Below are 23,895 nucleotides of genomic sequence, written 5' to 3'. Positions count from 1 at the left end.
GGTAAACAGGTTACGGCCACAGATGGCGACAAGGATCGTCCCCAGAACATCGTGTACTTCCTCACGGGCCAAGGCATTGATCCGGATAATCCAGCCAATAGCAAATTCGACATTAACCGCACCACTGGCGAAATATTCGTTTTAAAGGTAAGTCATCAGCGAAAACAATACCGCAGTGCTTGGCTCGCAATTTAAGCATTAACCAATTGCCAATGGCCGGGGCGCAAAAATGTTCGCACACATAAATAAAAATGAATAAAATAAAATAAAATACGGTATTTAAAAATCCATGCCGGCCGAGGCCGCAGCTGGTCTGAAAATGAAAATAATGGCAAATTTTCGAAATATGCTCTCGTTGATTAAGCCCCATCAATGTGCACTTAAACCCGCCTCGAATCAATCCCAATCCCCACAAAATGCAAACGTGCGAAACTGTCTACGTGCTCATTATTTAACATTTAACTTGCAATTGATGGACAAAGGAGGGGTCTCATTGCAGCTCTTAAATAAATGGCTTTAATGGATTTCCGTGATGCTGAGAAAGTGACTAATGATCCTTAAGGTCTCTCTGACCTTAAAAGTAAACATTTCATCGAAAACAAGTACAATACTTAGATTTAATCAAAAGAAATTAAAAGTTAGCCCTTTTTAATTTTTCACTTAAAAACCCTACATAAGCATTAACTTAAAAGTGTATAAAAACTAATTACAAAATCACAATTGAAAATCCCTCGCCACATGCGAGTTGGAAAATTTCACTTAACTCACACACATAGTCCCAAAAACGCCAAAGCCAAATTAAATGAAATTCCCATGCGTCCAGCTAAAATAAAAATAAAACGAATAACACTCGTGCCGCACAATTCAGTCATTTTAGTCCACATACTATCTCACTCTACGTGAATATAATTTTAGAAAAGTTGAGGGAGGGGGATTTGATAAGGGATAACAAACAGCTGTACCGCATTTCTTTGTTAAGGGGGCTGGAACTCACAGTCCGTGACCCACTCACAACTAATCCCTTAAATTGAATATGTCATAACAATGTTGGCAAATTTGTCATGCAAATTAAAGCGATGACTACGCAGGGGTTATGTGTACATATTTTTCTTTTATTCCATGTTTTTAGGGTACTTTTAGGGAGTTTTAGTACGTTGTGGGCTTTGAAAAATTTGAAAATATTTATGTGTATAATTTATATAATTTGGAAAACAAAGTTATTTAAGTAGCATTTTAACTAAACAATTGGCATTTAATCTAAATGACGTTTTATTTAAGCTTATTGTGGAACACAGACAAAATATTATCTAGTGGCTTTTTCTTGAATTCGTGCGTGACAAGAAAAGTAATTAATATTGATGTAGGCAAGTAGGCAAGATGACAGAAAATGGATTATCGACCCAAAATCGGTTCGTTATTTGCTGAGCTATATTTTGCCAGAGTATCCTTGGGTGCAATCTATCACCAAAATTATTAATACACACATTTCCTTTGTCGGTGTCGCCTCGTACACATTTTTTTACGACAAATCCAATGTCAACGCCATGAAAAGCTGCTCCTGTTGTCCGTCTGCTGAGCCTGTCACATGTCGACGGTCGAGGGTTAAGGGGTCTAACAAGGGTTTGGAGTATTATCCAAGGGTTGCCGGCAGCCAACAGATACAAAGTACTGATTAAAATCGTTTTTTTCCTCTTGCTCTTGCGTTTTTTAACATTTGCATACGTGTGCGGAGGGTTAACGAAAAGGTGGGGGGTTAAGGGTGCCCAGGTGGGAGCAACTCATCACTCAGCCTGCTGTGAATGCGTATCAAAGTCACAATCAACATCAGGGACAGGTTCAGGCTTCACTTCGGTTTTTTTTTTTGTTGTGTCCTCTTACCCAGCATTATTGTATAAAGGGATAATTTCATGGGTTAAAGATGTGCTGGGGCGGGAGTGCTTAACCCACAACATTGTTATGTTCCCTCCACCCAATGTTAATCGGTTTTGCGTTTATGACAGCTGAAATTACACAATACCCCCGTGCATATTAAACCACAACAGCGTTTTACACTTTAACTCACACTTTTATTTTTATGCCCCTCTATAGCCGCTGGATCGCGATCAACCCAATGGTCGGCCCCAGTGGCGCTTCACTGTATTCGCCCAGGACGAAGGGGGCGAGGGACTCGTGGGCTATGCGGATGTCCAGGTCAATCTGAAGGACATCAACGATAACGCGCCCATTTTCCCCCAGGGCGTATACTTTGGCAATGTCACGGAGAACGGCACCGCCGGCATGGTTGTGATGACCATGACGGCCGTGGACTACGACGACCCCAACGAGGGCTCCAATGCCCGCCTGGTGTACTCCATCGAGAAGAACGTGATTGAGGAGGAGACCGGGTCGCCCATTTTCGAGATCGAACCCGACACGGGTGTGATTAAGACGGCGGTGTGTTGTCTGGATCGCGAGAGGACGCCGGACTATTCGATACAGGTCGTGGCAATGGATGGTGGGGGGTTAAAAGGGACGGGGACGGCCTCCATACGCGTTAAGGATATCAACGACATGCCGCCGCAGTTCACCAAGGACGAATGGTTCACGGAAGTGGACGAAACGGATGGCACGGCGCTGCCGGAAATGCCCATTTTAACCGTGACCGTGCACGATGAGGACGAAACGAACAAGTTCCAATACAAGGTCATCGACAACAGCGGCTATGGGGCCGATAAATTCACCATGGTGCGGAACAACGACGGCACTGGCTCTCTGAAAATCGTCCAGCCCCTGGACTACGAGGATCAGCTGCAGAGCAATGGCTTCCGTTTCCGCATTCAAGTGAACGACAAGGGCGAAGATAACGACAACGACAAGTACCACGTGGCCTACTCGTGGGTTGTGGTGAAACTGAGGGACATCAACGACAATAAGCCGCACTTCGAGCGGGCCAATGTGGAGGTCTCCGTGTTCGAGGACACCAAAGTGGGCACCGAACTCGAGAAGTTCAAGGCAACCGATCCGGATCAGGGTGGCAAGAGCAAGGTCTCCTACTCCATCGATCGTTCCTCGGATCGCCAGCGCCAGTTTGCCATCAACCAAAACGGTTCGGTGACCATTCAGCGCTCCTTGGACCGCGAGGTTGTGCCCCGTCATCAGGTCAAAATCCTGGCCATCGATGATGGTTCTCCCCCGAAAACCGCCACCGCCACGCTCACAGTCATCGTTCAGGATATCAACGATAATGCCCCCAAGTTCCTGAAGGACTACAGACCAGTCCTGCCGGAGCATGTGCCACCACGCAAAGTGGTCGAAATCCTGGCCACCGACGATGACGATCGCTCGAAGAGTAATGGTCCACCATTCCAGTTCCGTCTGGACCCCAGTGCCGACGATATTATCCGGGCTTCCTTCAAGGTGGAGCAGGATCAAAGTGAGTTTACTTCATTTAATCATTTTTTATGATATACAAATTTTTAATTTTATTTTGGGATCATATTTCACTAATTAAACTTAAAATATTGAGACTTGTTAACTTCAGAAATATTATCAATTTCACTTATTCGAATTTATTATATTGATTAAATGCCTTGCAATATTTTTATCTTAGAAAATAATTTATAATACATTAACAATTCTTTTTTCTTCTGACGGAAGTAGTTTTCGACCTTCTACTGTTAAACTCCAGCCAATTACTTGTAAATTTCAGCACATGAAAACTCAGCATGAAAAGGTTATAGGGATCTAAAAATAGTTGCGAACTGACCAAAAGTTTGCCGGCTGCAATAGAAAAGTTAGCCAAATATTTGGGTCAAAGCTTAAACAATGCACCAGCGTAACATTTTTAGCTCTTTTTTTTACTGCACACAGCACACAGTATTGAAATTTTCTTGCGAAGTATTGAGGGAACCGGAAAAAGGGTTGTGGCCAGTGTCACAGTACGCTAACAATAGCATAAAAATGCAATTACCTCGCAGAGGATGCCCGAAATGAATAGCCAGGAATCTTCGGCCATGGAACACGGAAACCGTAAACCGCATCGCACATGGAAATTTAAATAATAATATAAGCAAGGCAGCATAGACTCGCCCACCTGGGCGAGAAATAAAATGGCAAATGCACAAGTTTTCAATTAGATTACCCCCGGCCAATGGGGAGTCTGCCGCAAATTCCAAACTCCATATGTATGCATCGCATACCTCCCTTCGTTCGCAAAGCCAAGAAAAGAAAAAGTGCAAAAAAGTGGAAAAAGTGCCCAAGCAGTCACAATTTGTGTGTGGGTGGCAATCCAATTTTGATGCCCCAGCTGGGAAATGGGAAAAGCTGAAAGTTGGGGAGTCCGCACGGCTACGATTCTGTGACTTTATGCAAACGTTTTGGGGGAAACAGGCTTTTCCAGACTCCTATTTGCATACAATTTGCCTAAAAACACACCATGGCGTGTCTTTAAAAATACATTTCAAATGTGCCTTCTCGCCCGTCTCCTGGGGTTTCCCCCCCTCCGGGGGCAATAGTTTCCATTCCTCCGGTCCAGACTTAACACTTGTTGACTCAAAGGCGTAATTACAACAAATGGGCCATTGCACAAGTTGCATCTGCAATCAGGTGGAAAACGTGCGGGCTAATAAAAGAGCTTAGTTTTTGGGTTGGTTAGTTGTCAGAGCTTACGGCTAACTGGCAAATGCCTTTGAAGTCCTGCATAGCAACTAGATTTGGGCAGTTCCTTTGGCAGTTACATGACCGAGAATTCTTATTTTATTCAACTGTATGTCGGAATGTTTTGAATGTCCATCGGGGGCTTTTCAATAGAGACTATATGTTTTAGGGAATATATGGCTTTCTGTGTATTTAATGTACTTAATTTATTTTGTTAAAACTTTACAGAGGGTGCCAATGGTGACGGCATGGCTGTAATTTCCTCCCTACGATCCTTCGATCGCGAGCAGCAGAAGGAGTACATGATCCCGATTGTGATTAAGGATCATGGTTCGCCAGCGATGACGGGAACCAGCACACTGACCGTCATAATTGGCGATGTGAATGACAACAAGATGCAGCCCGGCTCCAAAGACATCTTCGTCTACAACTACCAAGGACAGTCGCCAGACACGCCCGTTGGTCGAGTCTACGTGTACGATTTGGACGACTGGGATCTGCCCGACAAGAAGTTCTACTGGGAGGCCATGGAGCATCCGCGTTTCAAGTTGGACGAGGATTCCGGCATGGTCACCATGAGAGCGGGAACTCGCGAGGGGCGATACCATCTCAGGTTCAAGGTGTACGACCGCAAGCACACCCAAACTGATATTCCGGCCAATGTCACGGTCACAGTAAGGGAAATCCCCCACGAGGCTGTCATCAATTCGGGATCAGTGCGCCTGTCTGGCATCTCGGACGAAGACTTCATTCGAGTGTGGAACTACAGGACGCAGAGCATGAGTCGCTCCAAAATGGATCGGTTTAGGGACAAGCTTGCCGATCTGCTCAATACCGAAAGGGAGAATGTGGACATATTCAGTGTGCAATTGAAGAGGAAAAATCCGCCTTTGACCGATGTCCGGTTCTCGGCCCACGGATCGCCGTACTACAAGCCCGTCAGGCTGAACGGCATTGTCTTGATGCACCGCGAGGAGATCGAAAAGGATGTGGGCATCAATATCACCATGGTGGGCATCGACGAGTGTCTGTACGAGAACCAAATGTGCGAGGGCAGCTGCACGAATTCCCTGGAAATCAGTCCCCTACCCTACATGGTGAATGCCAATAAAACTGCTTTGGTCGGTGTTCGAGTGGACACCATTGCGGACTGTACTTGCGGTGCTCGCAACTTCACCAAACCGGAATCGTGTCGCACCACACCCTGTCACAATGGCGGACGTTGTGTGGACACCAGATTTGGGCCCCACTGCTCGTGTCCCGTGGGCTATGCCGGTCCCAGGTGTCAGCAAACCACGCGCAGTTTCCGTGGCAACGGTTGGGCCTGGTATCCTCCCCTTGAAATGTGCGACGAGTCGCATTTGAGTCTGGAGTTTATTACCCGAAAACCCGACGGTCTCATCATCTACAACGGACCCATTGTGCCGCCAGAGAGGGATGAGAAGCTCATATCGGATTTCATTGCCCTGGAATTGGAGCGAGGCTACCCCAGACTCCTCATCGACTTCGGTTCGGGAACCTTGGAGCTGAGAGTGAAGACCAAGAAGACATTGGACGACGGGGAGTGGCACAGGATCGACCTGTTCTGGAATACCGAAAGCATTCGCATGGTTGTGGACTTTTGCAAATCGGCAGAGATTGCCGAAATGGAGGATGGCACGCCGCCGGAGTTCGACGATATGTCGTGTCAGGCGAGGGGACAAATTCCACCCTTTGATGAGTATCTCAATGTGAATGCTCCTCTGCAAGTGGGTGGCCTGTACCGGGAACAGTTTGACCAGAGCCTCTACTTCTGGCACTATATGCCCACGGCCAAGGGCTTCGATGGCTGCATCAGGAACTTGGTTCACAACTCCAAGCTCTATGACCTTGCTCATCCGGGACTCTCGCGGAACAGTGTGGCGGGTTGTCCGCAAACCGAGGAAGTTTGCGCCCAAACGGAGACCACGGCTCGTTGCTGGGAACACGGAAATTGTGTGGGGTCCCTGTCCGAGGCCCGATGCCATTGTCGACCGGGCTGGACAGGTCCTGCCTGCAATATTCCCACCATACCCACCACCTTCAAGGCGCAGAGCTACGTCAAGTATGCCCTGAGCTTCGAACCCGATCGGTTTAGCACCCAAGTCCAGTTGCGGTTCCGGACGAGGGAGGAGTACGGCGAACTGTTCCGGGTCAGCGATCAGCACAATCGGGAGTACGGAATTCTGGAGATCAAAGATGGTCATCTGCACTTCCGCTACAATCTGAACTCGCTTCGCACCGAGGAGAGGGATCTCTGGCTGAATGCCATTGTGGTCAACGATGGCCAGTGGCATGTGGTGAAGGTAAATCGGTATGGCTCTGCTGCTACCCTGGAATTGGACGGCGGCGAGGGTCGACGCTACAACGAGACCTTTGAGTTTGTGGGGCATCAGTGGCTGTTGGTGGACAAACAGGAGGGTGTCTATGCGGGAGGAAAGGCCGAGTACACTGGCGTCAGAACATTTGAGGTATATGCTGATTACCAGAAGAGCTGTCTCGATGATATACGGTGCGTATTCCCATCTAATACTTATGATAGGTTTTTAATTTATCTCCTTTACTTTTAATTTCATACAGTCTTGAAGGCAAACACCTTCCACTGCCACCGGCGATGAATGGCACCCAATGGGGTCAGGCCACCATGGCCAGGAATCTGGAGAAGGGTTGTCCTTCGAACAAACCCTGCTCGAATGTTATCTGCCCCGATCCCTTCGAATGCGTGGACCTGTGGAATGTCTACGAGTGCACGTAAGTTTCTTTCTTTCCAACTTACCCATTTATACATTTTATAGTCATCTTAAGGAAATCACCCATTGCTTTTCGTTTCTCATCAATCAAAATGAAAAATTTAAACCATTTAAATATATTGACTGTTCGGACTGTACTGCAAAAAAAGAAATAAACCACAAAATACCCATAAGCCAAAAGTGGCATTAAGAAACACCACAGAGAATCCCTAATCCCAATACCACATAAAAGGAAACAAGAGGAAAACAAATCGCTGGCTTTTGATAAGCAAGCAAAGCTAACATTTGATAGGCTTAATCAATTAAAGGCAGGCAAAGGAAAAATAACAGAATACACAGAGTAGGGGAGCAGAGTCCGTCGAAAAGCTTACAGGACTACCTGTCCGTCAAAGGACCTCGTGCCGGAGATTCAGCTCAACACCCCCACACACACACACACTCGTCCACACACACGGCACAAAAGTCAGTTAGTGATTGGCACTAAACGTTGCGTGACAAATCAATCGGCTCAGGATTACGTTTCCGATTTCGCTTTGACTTCGGGTTAAAGTCGATCCGAGATTCGATTCGGTGGCAAAGAGCATTTGTCCGGCTTGTAATGGTCTTTGTACATATTCACGCTTTTGTTTCGTTACCCAGAGCAAAAGAAACAAGCTTAGCACAGGTACTTCTACCTCGCTTTTCCTTGCTTAACGCACACACGTACCATACTTTACACTTTGTTGCCCTTAAGCTTTTCCCATCGACTTGTGGCCAGTGGAAAATCAATCTGCTAAGTAAATGCGTAATGGAAAAATAGTTCCAAACCTTATTTTCTTTGGTTTTATTTGTGTGACCCACAAATTGAAAACTTTATACATTTAAAATATGATTTTAAACAATGTTTATATGAATACAGAATCATTGGTAAATTGTTTGGTAAATAACATCATGCAAACAATACACACCGAAATGAAACTGATATGGTTAGGCATACTTGTTTGCTCGAAAGAGCTAACAGAAATGTTAGCCTGCATAATTCGCTGACTTAACTTGGACCTATCTCAACTATTTTAGTCATACAATTGGAACATTCATTCGATATTTGCATTTTCGGTTGCCCAGTTTTTGTTGCCATTGATCCCAGCTATTAATTAATGTGAAACTAATGGTGATTAAAATACGAAACGAATAGTTGCGGCGAAGGACGCATTATGTCGCCCGATTCCAAGGGCTGTATGGATCGCAACGAGTGTCTCGATATGCCCTGTATGAACGGTGCCACCTGCATCAATCTCGAGCCCCGGCTGCGATACCGATGCATTTGCCCCGACGGTTTCTGGGGCGAGAATTGCGAACTGGTGCAGGAGGGTCAGACCTTAAAGCTCAGCATGGGTGCCCTGGCGGCGATATTGGTGTGCCTTTTAATCATACTGAGTGAGCATCGAACCAAAGAGATATCTCCCATAAATGCAAAAATTTAACCCAAATATGCAACAACAACTAATAGTTATAAACAAGCAATTAGTGCTTTAGCGAATGCTTAGCGTTTTAGTATCTATGTTGTTACGTTATGCCAACTTAATTAGCTGTTCGCAATCATCCAATCAATTTCATGCAAATTTCATTTCATTTTCCCATCAATTCGACATATTCAAAGGCTCTCTTATGCACTTTGCTTTTATTTTATCATCTCTGCCTCTATCATTTATAAATCCAATCATTCGATACCAAAATCACGGCTCACCGAATCCAACTTTATTGAAAATGTATATATATTTGGCACATAGCTTTTAATATGCCCGGTGACATTTAACCCATTGAAAAAACCATTTCCATATTCATCCAGCTATGATTTCATCTGCATACCATTTTGATGTTTGTTTTTGGCACATTTTCTGTTCAGCCTTCCACTCAATGTGTAGAACTATTCCATCTTTTGGTGTGCGTGTGAATATTTTATGTAACGAATATATAATGAACTTGTGACTTAACTTCTTTCTGGGTATTTAATTCGGACTACGACTCCGTAAGACACACAGTCCATTTACTTTTCTGTGATATACTTTTACCCACTCTGCACCACTCTCCGCTCCCATCACACACTGCCAAATGCACTCAGCCAAGACAAAGAACAAGACCTGAAATGCCCTTTAGGTAAGTTAACAAATGTGCAGTCAGAGATACAAGTTGCACATGAAGAGACAGGGCCAAGCCACCCAAAACCGAGGAAGAGCAATTGCAGTTGTTAGCTTTGGCATTTCGAGAAATCACGATGCACTAAGTCCGCCCACCTTATATAGAAAAATACAAAAAAAATTCAGAAAGGTACAGACGAGGGGGGACAGGATGATCAGACAGCTCAAAGGAGCAGGTTGGAAAAGTGGCACTAAGAAGCTGCCAGTTCCATTACATGCCCCGCGAGGATTTACTACGTTTGCATTTCCCTTTTTTTTCCTCGATTTCTTACGTTAAATGCCGGGTATGTGTGTAAACAGCCAGAAAAATGCCAGTTTCAGGCTTAGAGTTCAGCTCCATTTATATGCCACCTTTGCTTAACGTTCAAAAGTAAATACGGTTCGTGGAGCGTACAGAAATTGTTTCGTGCCCGATTCAACTTCAACTTAAACTTAAATTTAATGGCGTAAAATATGGCAAACTTTATGGAAGGAAAAATTCGTAAAATTATCAAGTACCTCACTCACTTCTGATGGGCTTAAACTACGCACTTGGGAGCAATCGAAGGCAAGGAAAAGCAGCCAAAACTGAAAAAAAAACTATCCCCCATTCAACTTTTCAACTGGCTCTGATTTAGTGTGAAAGTTTCTTGCTGCTTTTGAGGTATTTACTCTATTCTCGCTCTTTTCAAGTTGTTTGCCCATTTTTTTCTGTTCCCCCGCTGTGAATAGTATACGATGGTCAAGCCATGGTATTTGCCAATAATCGTCAATATATCAAAAATGTCTGGAGTCTGCATTTGAAAAGTATTCAATTGTATTTGCCAAAAAAGTCACTCACAAGCCATGAATTTTTTAAGGGCTGTGAGCAAAAAGAGAAACCATCTGAAGGGCAAACAAATTTTTTTTCTTTTTCACATTGACTGCAAATACTAAAAGCTTTATTGGGCAATGTCTTTTAACAGTTTTTCTTTCGAGCTTCACAGTTTGGTGCTTTGCTTAATATGAACCTTGCAGGGACCATAATTTTTATTCAAATATATAAAGTGTCATTCAACTGTGAACAGTTATCCGTTTTTATTTTAAATTTTATAAAGCCAGGCACACTCAGATTGTTTTTTAAGAAAATAAAAAAATCCCACGCATCTCAATTACTCAAGCCTTGAGTCAAATAAATCTCCCTTGGCTATTTCACACCTCAATTGGTTAAGTCAACTGACATTGCAAAGTTTTTATCCCTTGGCTTCCCAAAAACAAGAGTGAGTGCGTTAGCCAAAACTAATCAAAACAAACTTAAGGACGAAACCAAAAAAATAGAAACGAAATGTGAGACAAAATAAAATGAAATTCAACTTATGCCAAGAATGCAGCTAGAGAAAAGAACTTTATTCAATTCCAACCAAGAAAACAAAAACTGTTACATAATAATCATAAAAGCAAGCAAAAATGGTAAGAACAGCACTTAAGATGCGTGTTAGGAGGGAAGAGTCGATGAAGGGCGAGTGGAAATGCAAAAAGTTTGTCACACGACCGAAAACGAAACTAAAAACTCACAAAGCGTAAAATAATAACTACAATGCAAAAATAAGGAAAAAATAGTAAAGTTGGAACGAACGGTTATAAAGACTTTTTGACAGTTTTTCACACTTCAAGAGGATGAGAGCGAAAGAGAGCAAAGGAAAATATTCCATTCTCATAACTATTCAAACGAACAAAGAGAAGCAAGCGAACACTGAGGAAAAGTTTAATGTTTATAAATAAAAAAATATATTTTTTTAATATTTTAGTTTACAAAACATTAAAGTAACTTAAATCGTTTTAAAAGTTTTTTAATATACTATAAATTAACTCGTTAAAACATTAAACGAGCAAATAGAAATTGTTTTTGTCATAATTAAATAACCTATTTTAATTAATTAGTTTTTCCAAAAATATTTAAATATAAATATTGTAATCAAGAAAATAATTTTAAATTATCTTTTTTTTAATTCCATAACGTTAATTTCTCAGTGTAAAAATATGCAGATTCTTTACGCAATGACACAAACGCCAGTCCACTGCATGTTGGAAACAAATTTTAAATAATTTCTTTTATTTTTCAACACTCCCACACACTCGACACACACTTCCCACCACATCCTCTCGAACAACCAACCAACCACTCGTATACGTAACATTCGGGGTTCGGTCTACAGCTGTCCGGCGGGCTACAAAAGCGCCGGCAGCACCTGTGTAAACGACAACGAGTGCCTATTGTTCCCGTGCCGCAATGGGGGCCGCTGTCGCGATCATCATCCGCCAAAGAAGTACGAGTGCCACTGTCCCATGGGCTTCACCGGCATGCACTGCGAACTGGAGTTATTGGCCTCCGGCGTATTGACTCCGTCCCGTGATTTTATTGTCGCCTTGGCTCTATGCCTGGGCACTCTGATACGTAAGTATACCGCAGATCCGCGAAGAGGTGTGGAATCAACGAGTGGCTGATGTAACTCCTACGTTTAAGGTTTGACTAACTTAAGACTATGGCAAAAGTATTGCGAAACTAAAAGGGATTCAGTAAGACAACCTTGCATGTATTTTTATTTAGTAAAAATAATTAATTTACATTAAGATTTGGGTATTACTAAATTAACAAAATACAATAGAAAAGGCAAAAATGTTTAGGGCTTAAGTTACATTAGATTTGTTTTAATTTAACTCCAAAATTTTTAAATATTCATGTTTCCGGTTAACCTTTAAAAAATACATTTTCATAGCACAAGCAATTAAATTATTATTTTCATAATCAGCTAAAGGTAAATCCATTACAATCCATACAAAAAAAATTTCAACCTTAAAGTTAAATATTTTACTTTCAATTCTTTAACTTCTCATTGATTTTCTTATGCCAATTATAAGTTTAATCAAAAGTGTACAAGTCCTTTAAATATTGATGGCATCTCATGAAAGCCATAAAATTAATTAAGTATTATAATCAGCCATCTGCAATGACCGGAAACGACGGATCCCAGCGAGCAAACATGTCAAAAGTCATTTCCGCAAATTACATGACACAACAGAAGTACTTCCATAAATTAAAGTATATTGGATGGTCAGCTGAAAAAAGTTTGCATATCAATAGCGGCGAGGCCGCGAAATTTCGAGTACAAATTAAACATTGTCAGTATTTAAGACTTTTCGTATTGCGAATGAGTATTTGACTAACACAATAATTGCAATTATGCGTCAGCCAGTTGGCTTTAGACAAGAAATTGGAAAAGAAAGACTTTCCGCAGACGTAGAAGCCGAAGCAAATTACTTAACGTCAACATCAAGCTGCGGTGGCAATTTCTCCGACTCGGAATGCCCAGAAACTTTTTCATTTTTCCTCGGATTTGCCATGCAACAGATGCTGTCTGCGTTTCGCAATATGCTGAAAAACGCGCTGGCGAAATTAGAAATGCTTCAGAGACATAGCGGATTCAAGTCGTCTGCAGCTTGATTTGCTATTTCTGTTGACCAGAAAACTGGGACAATGTTTGCGATATTTGTTTAGGTTCTTTTCAGTTTTGGCATTTTCTCTTTTTTTCATTTTTTTCCCCGAGTTCCGTTTTGGTTGTGCAATTTAATTAAGATATTTTTGCAAGCTGAAGGCATACAGACATTTTCGGATTCGCTTTTCTGCCGCAAAAAAAAAGTATAACTGAAGTTTTTCTGCATGTTAAATTAAGCGTAGTATAATGCACTTTGTTGGAGTTGTTGTTGTTGCATACGAAAGGAAGGGGTCTATTTGAGGGGAAATTGCATTTTAATATTGTTGAATTTGAATTATTCACAGTACTCGTCTTGGTGTTCGTCGTATACAATCGTCGCCGTGAGGCGCATATCAAATATCCGGGTCCCGATGATGATGTGCGCGAGAATATAATCAACTACGACGATGAGGGAGGCGGTGAGGATGATATGACCGCTTTTGATATCACACCTCTGCAGATACCAATTGGAGGGCCAATGCCACCAGAGCTGGCGCCCATGAAAATGCCAATTATGTGTAAGTATTCCAAGGAATTTTCCTCTTTGAATGCTTGAAATGGGGGTTAGAGATATTTGAAGAAATTCGTGTTGGCAACGTAGCTGCTGGAATATTTAAATTATGGTTTACCATTTGTGTTTTAAGAATGTAAGAGACTAAACAAATAATTGTAATTATGTTCTCAAATCAAAGAAACATCCAGCAATAATATTCTACAGAAATTATTTAATACACTTACAAAAATGTTGTGTCAATTGTATTTGTAATTTTAGATCCCGTCATGACCCTGATGCCAGGTCAGGAACCCAATGTAGGCATGTTCATTGAGGAGCATAAAAAGCGTGCCGATGGAGATCCAAATGCGCCGCCCTTCGATGACTTGAGGAATTATGCGTACGAGGGAGGCGGCAGCACTGCCGGATCGCTTAGCTCGTTGGCTTCAGGTAGGCCACAAACGTAGTATTTAAAGATTAGTTTTTGCACCCAATATGCAGCTTAGAACCAAGCCTGAGAAGCCCCAAAAAGTAGGCTACCAATAACTAGAGAAGCACTCATAGCGTGCAATTGCAAACTAAAGCACTCTTTTGTTGACTGATCATCTTTTCTGACATTTCCAGGCCAACGTGTATCAGATACAGCTGAATATTGGGTGTAAATTTAGGAGAAAACGTAAATGGTATATTTATCTTTTGTTTTGCTTCTAACTACACAGAGATGAAATAACACTAAAGTGTGTCATCAAATTTGTTAAAGCAAAAAAAATTGTCATAAATTCCTTAACAGTTTTAAAAACATTAAAAAATGTTAGGATGCCAAAAACGATAAAACATTTTCGTTTGTTATGTTATAAAATGAATTATTGAAATTAATCATGGATTTTCGTCCGTGTATTTGTTTCTTTATTGCAGGAACTGACGACGAGCAGCAGGAGTATGACTACCTCGGGGCCTGGGGGCCACGCTTCGACAAGCTGGCCAATATGTACGGACCCGAGGCGCCCAATCCCCACAATACCGAACTAGAATTGTAAGCTGGGAGACCGAGGAAAGGCAAAGAATCGAGTGGGGAGAAGGGAGCGACCGAATCCAAATCCGATGCGGATACCTAGATGAACAAACTAAAACTGTTAGTAGATACAAAGTTGCATTTAAATCGAAATGAAAACCCCACTCACGAGGGAAACTCACACACAAAGAAAGCGCAACCAAAGAAGCAACTTAATGCTGAAGTTGGCAGAACTCTCTACGTAAATGGAAACTAAGAACTAGAAAACTAAAAGGGGAAGGTTAATGGAAATGGATATGGATATGGAAATGAAGGAAAATCAAACACATATTATGACACGTAAAATGACATTTGTAAAAATATTTCATCAGCATTTAAATTTAAAAAATTACGATAATGAGATTAAGTTATTAGGGCAACCCGAACCGAAAATTACGGTTGCACTTTTTCCAGCATTTTTTGCGGGGCAAGTTAAGAACGAATTAAGAAAAACGAGGAAATGAGAATTGTAAGATGTAGGAGAGAGCATACCAAAGTTTAGTTTAGGAGCGCTTATGAATTTATAACTTTAATTCTCGAACAGATTTGTTGTGCATATTATTTTAAGTTGTAATTATTATTTTAAGCATTTTCTGTTTAGAAGTGTGTGAAGTTCGTGAGAGTCATTACGTGGTTAAGCCAGAAAAATTCTCAACGCCTTTAATTTATCGACAATTTAAGTTAATCATTTTTTTAATTCGCATTACTTTTTAAGGATTACAATTAAACAGAATTAAAACTTATATAAAGGAATACCCAAAGACTGTTTTCGTTCCATCATAACAAGTATATACATACATTTAAAACACGAAACATATATATATTAACATATAAACATTACGAAATTTTTAACTGCAAATCGAACGACATTTCGCAAGCTGTCGCAATGTGTATCATTCAATTTAAAGTAAACCACAATCGGCATACCCTTGGCCAGATGCCAAGAAGAAAATACTCCTAAAAAGATATTCTAAATGCAGAAAACCTATGCTAAAATCTCCACACAAAGCGAATCTAGCCGAAGAAATGCTGGCAAAGTAAATTAAAGTAAAATAAAGAAAAAGAAAAATTACCTTTAGATGAACTTAGCGCAATTGATATAATTAAAATGAATACTTGAAAGAAAAAAAAGGATATATATTAATGATGAAAAATTAAAAAGTATTTTACATTGTATATATTATTAGTTTTAGCACATATACAAAGAAACACACAGACACAAAAACATTATTAAACCAGATGAAATTGGTAGCAAAAACTTAAATCTTATTAAGTCATTTCAACTAGAGTGGAAGGACGCATTCAACTAAAAATAATAAAATCCTCCATATACATAAACCTAAAACCAACTGCATTTAAGAACAAACTTTTTCCACACGACAAAGCAAACGTTTGCAGGATTAATTCTACTTTCCCATTTGCACGCTGGAACTTTTATCAATGGATAATGGTCGCAAATTTTTATTATTTTTCATTTGTTGTTGCATGGAGACACACACAATAAAAGTTTGTTTGTTTTGTAAGTCGAACTGTCGTTTTCGTTTTTATTTCAAACTGTCAGCCAGAAAATCCAAATCAGAAAAACATTTTACCGATTACCGATTGTAGACAACCGTAAGTACATTATAAAAAAAACAAATATATGAAGTTTATCTAAATCATAGAGTTTTCCAGGCAGCATGGCCACAAACATGATCCTATTGAAAATTCTGTTTCAGTTCTTTAATTTCACACATTCTCCCTTTAGGCAGATACAAATCAAGCACACAGAATTTTCGGTATTCGAATTATTCCTACTACCACAAGAGAAACGTTAAAGAAAAATACTTAAGAAACACTTACCATATACATATAACAAAAGAAATGGAAATGGAGAAAAATCCAACAAAACTGCAACAAAAGTTGACTATTGAAAAGTGCAAAGATTTTAACGTAATTGTTAAACCATACAGCGAAATAAATAATAATAAACTTCTCTGCTGTACTTGTTTGAGAAAATTCATAGAAATTTTAGGGCACATTAATTGTTAAATCGAAACTTAACTCAAAGTAGCCATTAACGAATATCCGCAGCCATTTTGAATGATTTGCCTGCGTAGCTACAGTGTGGTTCGGTACAGCAAGTCCGCCAATACAGAGACACACAGAACACTGCCACAATGATGTTTTAGTTTCGCAAAGATTCGCGAGGTTGATCCAACGAACTGTTAATTTTTGGCTTTCGCTTTTCTTTCGCTCATTCAGAACTTTTAGTTTGGCCTTCTTTCTAACGCATCTGGCTATGAATAAATTTTGCATTTATATATGTATAGGTCGAAGAGCCAACGGAAACGAAAACAAATCTCAGACACCCACAAGCCACACACTGAACTATGCAAACATTTTAAATTGAAGACATTCAGATAAACAGCAACAAAAGAACCGACGCGATGTTTTGTATTTATAGCAGCAGAAAGACACACAGAAAAAAAATATAATAAGTAGAATGGCAAGTGAATTATATACTCATTTACACGTATTTGTTATATATTTTGTAACGTAAGTTAGAAGCATATACCGTATATTGAATACTGCACACACACACATACATATAAAATGAGAAATACATTTACACCAGAGGAACCCAAACACACACACCGACAGACTGACAGATAGACAGACACATTATTCATACTATTTGATAACTATGTATTTATAATGTATGCATTTTTTACCAACCCAAAAACAGGCGGCAAACAAAAACCGAATCTCCCCTTTAAAACTTAAATCCAATTAAGTCTAATAAATTGGTGAACAGATACACACACTAACACAAAAGGAAATGCGAAAACAAAAATAAAAAAAACCGATTTGAATGCAGTTTTAGATAAATTTGCATATAAGTATATTATTATGTAAAATCACTTTAATATACAGTAAACAAAAATGGAAAAAGGAAACTAGTATTAAAAACAAGAAATTATGAATAAATTACGAGTAATTATAACAAAATAAAAGTAAAGCAAACTGCTAAGAAAAACTAACAAATCAATTGTGTCAGTATCGAAAATGATAACAACGCTAACTAAGTAAGCAACAGAGAAACTGCGTGAAAACTTGTAAGCTAATCACGCGTCACTTGAGGAAAATGGGGAAAATATTTATTTAAGGAAACCTATACACGAGCATACACACGAACACATTGACATATACACACATTCACTCATAGACAACAACAACTGCAATTATATTAAACGAGAAATTATTATAAAAGCAAGAAAACACACAAAAAGAAAAGTGGAAAGCAAACGAAAACAAAGAATAAAAAAATAAATAAAGAATCTGTAACGTTATATGGAAAACAAAAATGGAAAAACTGAATTTTTATTGGGGGTGGTAAAATGCCTTGCAATGGAGTCTTCGATGTCTTTAAATATAAAATAATTAAAAGAAACACAAAATTCTATTAAAGAAAATAAATCGTTTTGCATTGCTTAATTTCAGTTTTTCAATTTTGCGACCATATTAGTAGCCGCCTATGCACACGCTCTATTCAATTATCAATGAATTTCTTATTTATTATTACTATTATTACTTTTACACTTCCTGACCGAAATCTTCAATGCCCATGAGGCAAAGGTAAATATTTGTACCTCACAGACAGTAATCCCTTGTTGTCTTAGCATTACAATGGGCATTCCATTTCAAAGTAGTTCTCAAGCAGATGCTACTTGCGTATTTGTATATTACATATTGTATTGTTACAAATGAAGCCAATATTATGCCAATGTCAATGTTGAGTTGGACAAGCTCGATGCCGCAGGCAGACACTCACAGGAGCATATTATATCCTTATTTGGCCCGGGTGTGCGGCCTTTGTCTGCTATCACACTATTGCTATCAGCAAATATTACCAGCAGTAACTATAAACATACAAAGCACACAACACAGAGAAACACTTTTGCCTTGGGAAAAGAATGTGCAAACAGATTCGTTCACCGATTTTGCAAAAGAAAGAACGACGGGGCTCCAAAATGGATTTGGCTCTTGCTCTTGGCCCCGACTACAATTTCCTTTTCTCTAGTCACAGAAGTGAATGAAATCTTCGCTTCACCACAAAGACAAATATGTTTAATGTGCAAAGGCAGGGGGCAGGGAGTTTTTTCTTTATATTTTGCAGTGAGGCATCAAATTTCCAATATTATTGCTCCCTGTTGAACATTTGTCTTGTCCTTTTCTCCAGCTTTTGGCACGTTCCAACAATTGTTTAAGGCGCCAAAACAAATTGCGCATACGCCAAGTGGTGCGGGCAAAGAGAAATGTATATGTATATGCAAACATTCACTTCGAGCGCAATTTATAAGCCACAATTTGTGCGGACTATTTTTAGCTAAACAATTTGTTTAGCCGTCTCTTTGCAGCTGTCGATTTATTGGCCAACCCTTTCCCTCTTTACTTTCCCCTGCCTTTTCCCATTTGACTTCACTTTCCCCAGTCTGATTTCATTGTCAAGCTTTCGCTTTTGTTTGTTTTTGCCCTCGCCCTCACTGGTATTTATGGGTTTTGTTTTTGGGCTGCGAAATTTATGAATTTCGTACTGACAAGTGCTGCTCGTTTATCTCATCTAATAAGTTTCGCTTGTTGCTCCTCTGCCCTCACACTATCGAACTTTCCATTTCATTTTGTAATTTTCCTCGCTTCTGTGTCGGCTTGTTGCTTTTCCTCATTTGCAGTAAAAATTTCTAGTTATGGCATTTCTGAAAAGCACTTGAAGAAAAACTTGTTTAACTTTAAAATGTTAAACTTGAAGCTGCTTCTTTAATGTAGGAGGACAAAAATGTTTAATATAAATTAAAACAATTTTTAATAAATCTATAAATAATAATAATAAAATAAACAGAAGGTTTCATTTCACGTTTGCATTTATTTCATCTTTCAGTACAGCTTTAGAAATTACTCAAAAATATGAAAATCTTCTTCGCATATTTTATTTTTATTTCTCTGTGCAATGTGTATTGATTTTAAGCTGGCCAAGCACTTTGATGAGCCGGCTGAATGTTTCGATTTCAGTTTCCGCTTTTAGTCATCGACTCTGGAGCCGTGTGTGGGTTTTCTTTTATAGCAGGCTGTTAAACATTTCTCGATTTTGGCCCACGCCTACAGTGAAGCAACTGTGGCTGCCAAAATGTCCGGCATTTGTTAGTTGAGTGCTGCAGTTTATGAAATTGCTCCATAGGCAACATTGAATGGAATTTAATAGGCTTTTAAAGTGGAAAAATCGAGAGACACGTGAAACGCATTTGCGTTTGGCCACTGATCCCATCTCATTCAATTGCGTATGATACTTATCATATTTGAGCTTCAAACGGAAAATGAAATCAAGGCATTTTCAAATGCGATTTTGCGCCCGAGAGCATGCAGTAAATAAGCGCACTAGATAAGCACATGTCATCTACATATGTTCGACCCGGGCCCAGATTCCGGCATTGTTTTCTGCCGCCCACATATTTCAATATTTTGCCAACATGTCACAAAGATGACATTCATTTCCTACAGTCAACACGCACAATTTGTCGCTCGCAAATGAAATGAAACGCTTCACGACAACGACGATGAGCCAGCGGAAAGAGCAGTCAGCCAGCGAACAAATCCCCTGACACACCGGAAAATCTTGAATGAAATCCCAGAAAAATGAAAATAACAAGGGGGAAAATGGATTGAGCATAACATGTTTTAGCCCAAAAGCGAAAATCAACACATGCAAATGGTAAAAGTGAGAGCATGAGCTGACAGCCCCAGGCCAGATGGCTGCGAATAGATTTCATAAAATGTTTAACAGTATGTGTATACATAGAAAAAAAAATTACCAAATGGCCATGAGGAATTTTGGTTAGATATTTCATATATATTATTTTTTGCTTGTAAGTTTTATTACATTTAAAAATGTTTTTGGCAATAAATAATACACGGGATTTAAAAGTAGATAGATATATATATATGTATATGTATATGATTTTGGCTATGAATCTTTATTTAATGGGATACATTTTTTCTTCGTGTACCTATGTTCTGTCATACACACAATTACATATTCAACTAGACCCACGCATGCACATCACGGAAATACTTGAAATACACAAAGAAGTAAGCTCCCAAAATGAGGCTCTGGAAAACTTGAGCAATTTAAATCCTAATCGGGCTCAATTTGATTGTCCCCGCCCCTCGTCATTCCAATGGACCTTGTGGCTGGTCGTTAAGGCCAACTTGTCAGTCAATCAAAGGTCAAAAAGGGTTGGCCTAATACGAAAAAAAAGGAAAAGGGTCAACGGTCTCTGGTTGACAAGCATTAAATAAATAGCACGGATCACTTCAGAAACATATTACATTTTGCGGCTACAAATTACTTAATGAATGTGGGAATGCCAGCGGATTCCTTCGAGGCACGAATGGGATATATACTTTCGGCCAAATGCAAATACTTTGGCTGCCCTGAGCTCTTGAGTGGGGTGCCAAAATTGTATATTGCTCGCTCCGCCTGCCCTGAAAATTTGCATAAACTGTCGTCAGGCACGTCTGTCGAGCTATCCCCTCCATTTAATTGATCCCAAAGAGGCGGGCTTAAGCTTGTTTTAATTGCATTAGGAAAACGGGCGAATCGGAGGCACAAAAACCAAAGCTTGAGTCCAGATTTCTGAACCCCGAACGGACAGAGATCAGCATGGCATGCGGTTAACCGAAATTTCTGAAATTAATTGGTATTTTGGTTTCTGCAATTTTTGGGTCACATATCCCACACATTCACTCACTAAAATTAATGTTTGCTTTGGTCTCCGGGTCAACATTTAATGCCTCTGGGTGTCGGTCTCCTGAGTGGTTATCTGATTTGGTGTTTTGGTCAAGGGACTGGCCTATTAGTTTATAAGTGATGGCTCAATAACGTCTAAGCCTTTACAGCTTCACTGCAGTTGGCATAGACAAAGCTAATGCTTACATAAGGGTAATTATGAGGATTAAAATTTGGTGGGTCATTTGAGTTCCTTTATGAATACATAATTTATATAGATGTAAAAATAAAAATAAACAATTTTATTCAACAAACTATTTAGTACATGTTAAGTCCTTATAAAATCACAATTATTCTACAAACCTATTGAAATTAGTTTAATTATTTGAGCACCACAATCTTCAATCTTTCCTTGCTATAGGTTTGCTCGTGCTGCTTATCATCTCTTTTCGTTTCACAGTTTTCAACAAGAAATAATTAAATTTCTAAGAAGATTCGCAGTGCAATATGCTCCTATCCTCTTTCCCGTGGAGTATAGATAATGCGATTTAATAACGCAGCTACTTAGTGAAAAGCCAAGCTTAAAACTCAATCAGTTTTCGAGAGCTTTAGCCGCAAGAGGAAATTGCCGTGCATTTCTGTCAATATTGAAAGCCATTAAGATATTCGGCGGAACAAATAAGAACAAAAACTTTAAGAAGTACAAGCCCCCTATTGGAGAGCACGTTTCTTTTCCACTTTGAGTAATTTTCAGCACAATGTCCCCATGCGAATACGAATGCAAATGCCGCTCAACTCTTTCGAGCAGTTTAAATGTATGTGCACATACAACGGTAACATTTTCTGATTGCTTTCCATTTGCGGAAGAGATTTTCCCACCGTCGGGTGGTGGATGGATATTCATTTAATAAAAGCCAACAGCGAACAAATTTTAATGAAAGACTGTCAGTGCTGGGTGTTGTGTCCCGGATCCTGGGACTGGGACTGGCTCTGGGACCGTAGCATATGTCTGCGTTAGCCTTAAGCGGGTACAGTGGAGCCCCGAAGCGAGAACAGCGAACAGCGAACAGCGGCCATACCAGCAAGTGAAGCAGCAACTGCAACAGCAATCGTTATATCAATGGACAACGGAAGAGGTAGAACAAGGGAAAACGAGGTGGAAAGTCTTGGGAGAAAGGGGAAAAAAGGACGAAAAAAGGGGGCCTCGTAGGAGGGAAGCCCACTGCGTTACGCTCCTTGCTGATAAACTCTTTGGCGGGGTTTTTGACGTTGTCCGAACTCCTGAAAGGACATAATAAATACCTCAACTTTCGAGGCATAAAAGCCGGATCACGGAAAAAATTAATATACGAGTAAAGCCGAAGCACTATTACCTACTGGTGTTATATGAACATAAAAAAGAAATATAAAATGCATCTTGATCAGTTGCTTAATCGAACAATAATTTGTTTTTTAGAAAATGAAAGTGAATTCCCTAAATAATCTTTAAAATTTTTTTTAATGAAAGAAGCAAATTTTTAATTAAGACAAACCTATTTTAACAAAGAAATTAAATGAAAGTAATGAAAGACATATTTAATTTTTTATAGTGCCCAAACAAACACAAATAAAAGGCAAAAAATCGTTTCTTCAGCCAACCAAATACACACACAGGCAAAGGGAAACCAATTTCATTGGATTTTCTGTTTGTGCCAGTTGTCATTGCGTATTTATGCTAAATGGACGCGGTGCCGAAAGGATATGCCAATTCTTCCTTCAAAGGTGGACAGTGGAAAGTAAAATTATTATTCCCCCCTGGCTATCGATTATTGCCATATACTCGAGAAAGGCCATTCATATTCCGCACTTAAATTTAAGACCTCATACCAGCACCTTTTGCAATATCTTTCGAATTCATTGGCTTTCTGCTTTAACCTCTTTTCCCGCTTTTTTTGCGCCACTGTATCGTTTCTCATTTCGTAAATTGCATTACTGCCGAGTCATAATTGCGCTGATTAATTTCCATAAAGTAGCCATGGCCAAAGGGACTCGGTCTGAGTAGCGCCACAACTGCCCGGCAGTTGTATTCATATATCTTGGCTATATGGCAAACCAGCCCGGTAAATGGATTGCAGCAACAAAAGTTTATGGCCGTCTGAATTGTTCTCCCCTTTTTTAAATTATATGCCCATATATGTGCAGTTCCTGTTTTCTTTATGCTTCGTAATTTAAAAAGGCAGTTTTCTCATTAGCATAAGAAGCGAAAAATATTACGAATCAACTCGAGTCGGAAATGTGATGGCAGAGAAAGGGATTAATGTGCGAAATGAAAATGAAAGAAAATGATGCAAGCGTTTCTTTTCCTTAATTGATCTTTGTATTTCTTAACAATATATTGTTTGAGAAGATGTTTATTACTTTTCCTTTCATTAAAATAATGGAAGATTTAAATGCTTATCACAGATTATTCTTAATTTAAAAAATTAAGCTTAAACACTTTACTTCGTAATATGGTATATAATATTATTCTGTAGTTTT

General features: G+C 39.8%; 1 protein-coding gene across 15 annotated transcripts in view; it reads left to right on the top strand.

Moving 5' to 3' along the window:
- LOC108138735 (neural-cadherin) overlaps nt 1–15,960 on the top strand; it is a 128,464-nt gene extending 112,504 nt beyond the window's left edge. For 9 of the 15 annotated variants that reach the window (XM_017261117.2, XM_017261116.2, XM_017261125.1 and 6 more), the window contains 8 exons: nt 10–147; nt 2,089–3,412; nt 4,864–7,165; nt 7,234–7,404; nt 8,578–8,819; nt 13,377–13,589; nt 13,844–14,014; nt 14,480–15,960. In XM_017261117.2, the coding sequence (XP_017116606.1) occupies nt 10–147; nt 2,089–3,412; nt 4,864–7,165; nt 7,234–7,404; nt 8,578–8,819; nt 13,377–13,589; nt 13,844–14,014; nt 14,480–14,601 (4,683 nt within the window). In that variant the 3' untranslated portion in view covers nt 14,602–15,960. Of the gene's footprint in view, nt 1–9; nt 148–2,088; nt 3,413–4,863; nt 7,166–7,233; nt 7,405–8,577; nt 8,820–11,754; nt 11,994–13,376; nt 13,590–13,843; nt 14,015–14,479 lie in introns of all 15 variants that reach the window. The other 6 variants (XM_017261127.1, XM_017261128.1, XM_017261120.1 and 3 more) reach the window with 1 other exon arrangement.
- The last annotated feature ends 7,935 nt before the right edge of the window (nt 15,961–23,895 follow it).

Source organism: Drosophila elegans, unplaced genomic scaffold (genome assembly GCF_018152505.1).
Source record: "Drosophila elegans isolate 14027-0461.03 unplaced genomic scaffold, ASM1815250v1 contig_814, whole genome shotgun sequence".
Lineage (NCBI taxonomy): Eukaryota > Metazoa > Arthropoda > Insecta > Diptera > Drosophilidae > Drosophila > Drosophila elegans.
Note: the sequence above shows the minus strand (reverse complement) of the source record. Positions and strands in the feature narration are given on the sequence as shown.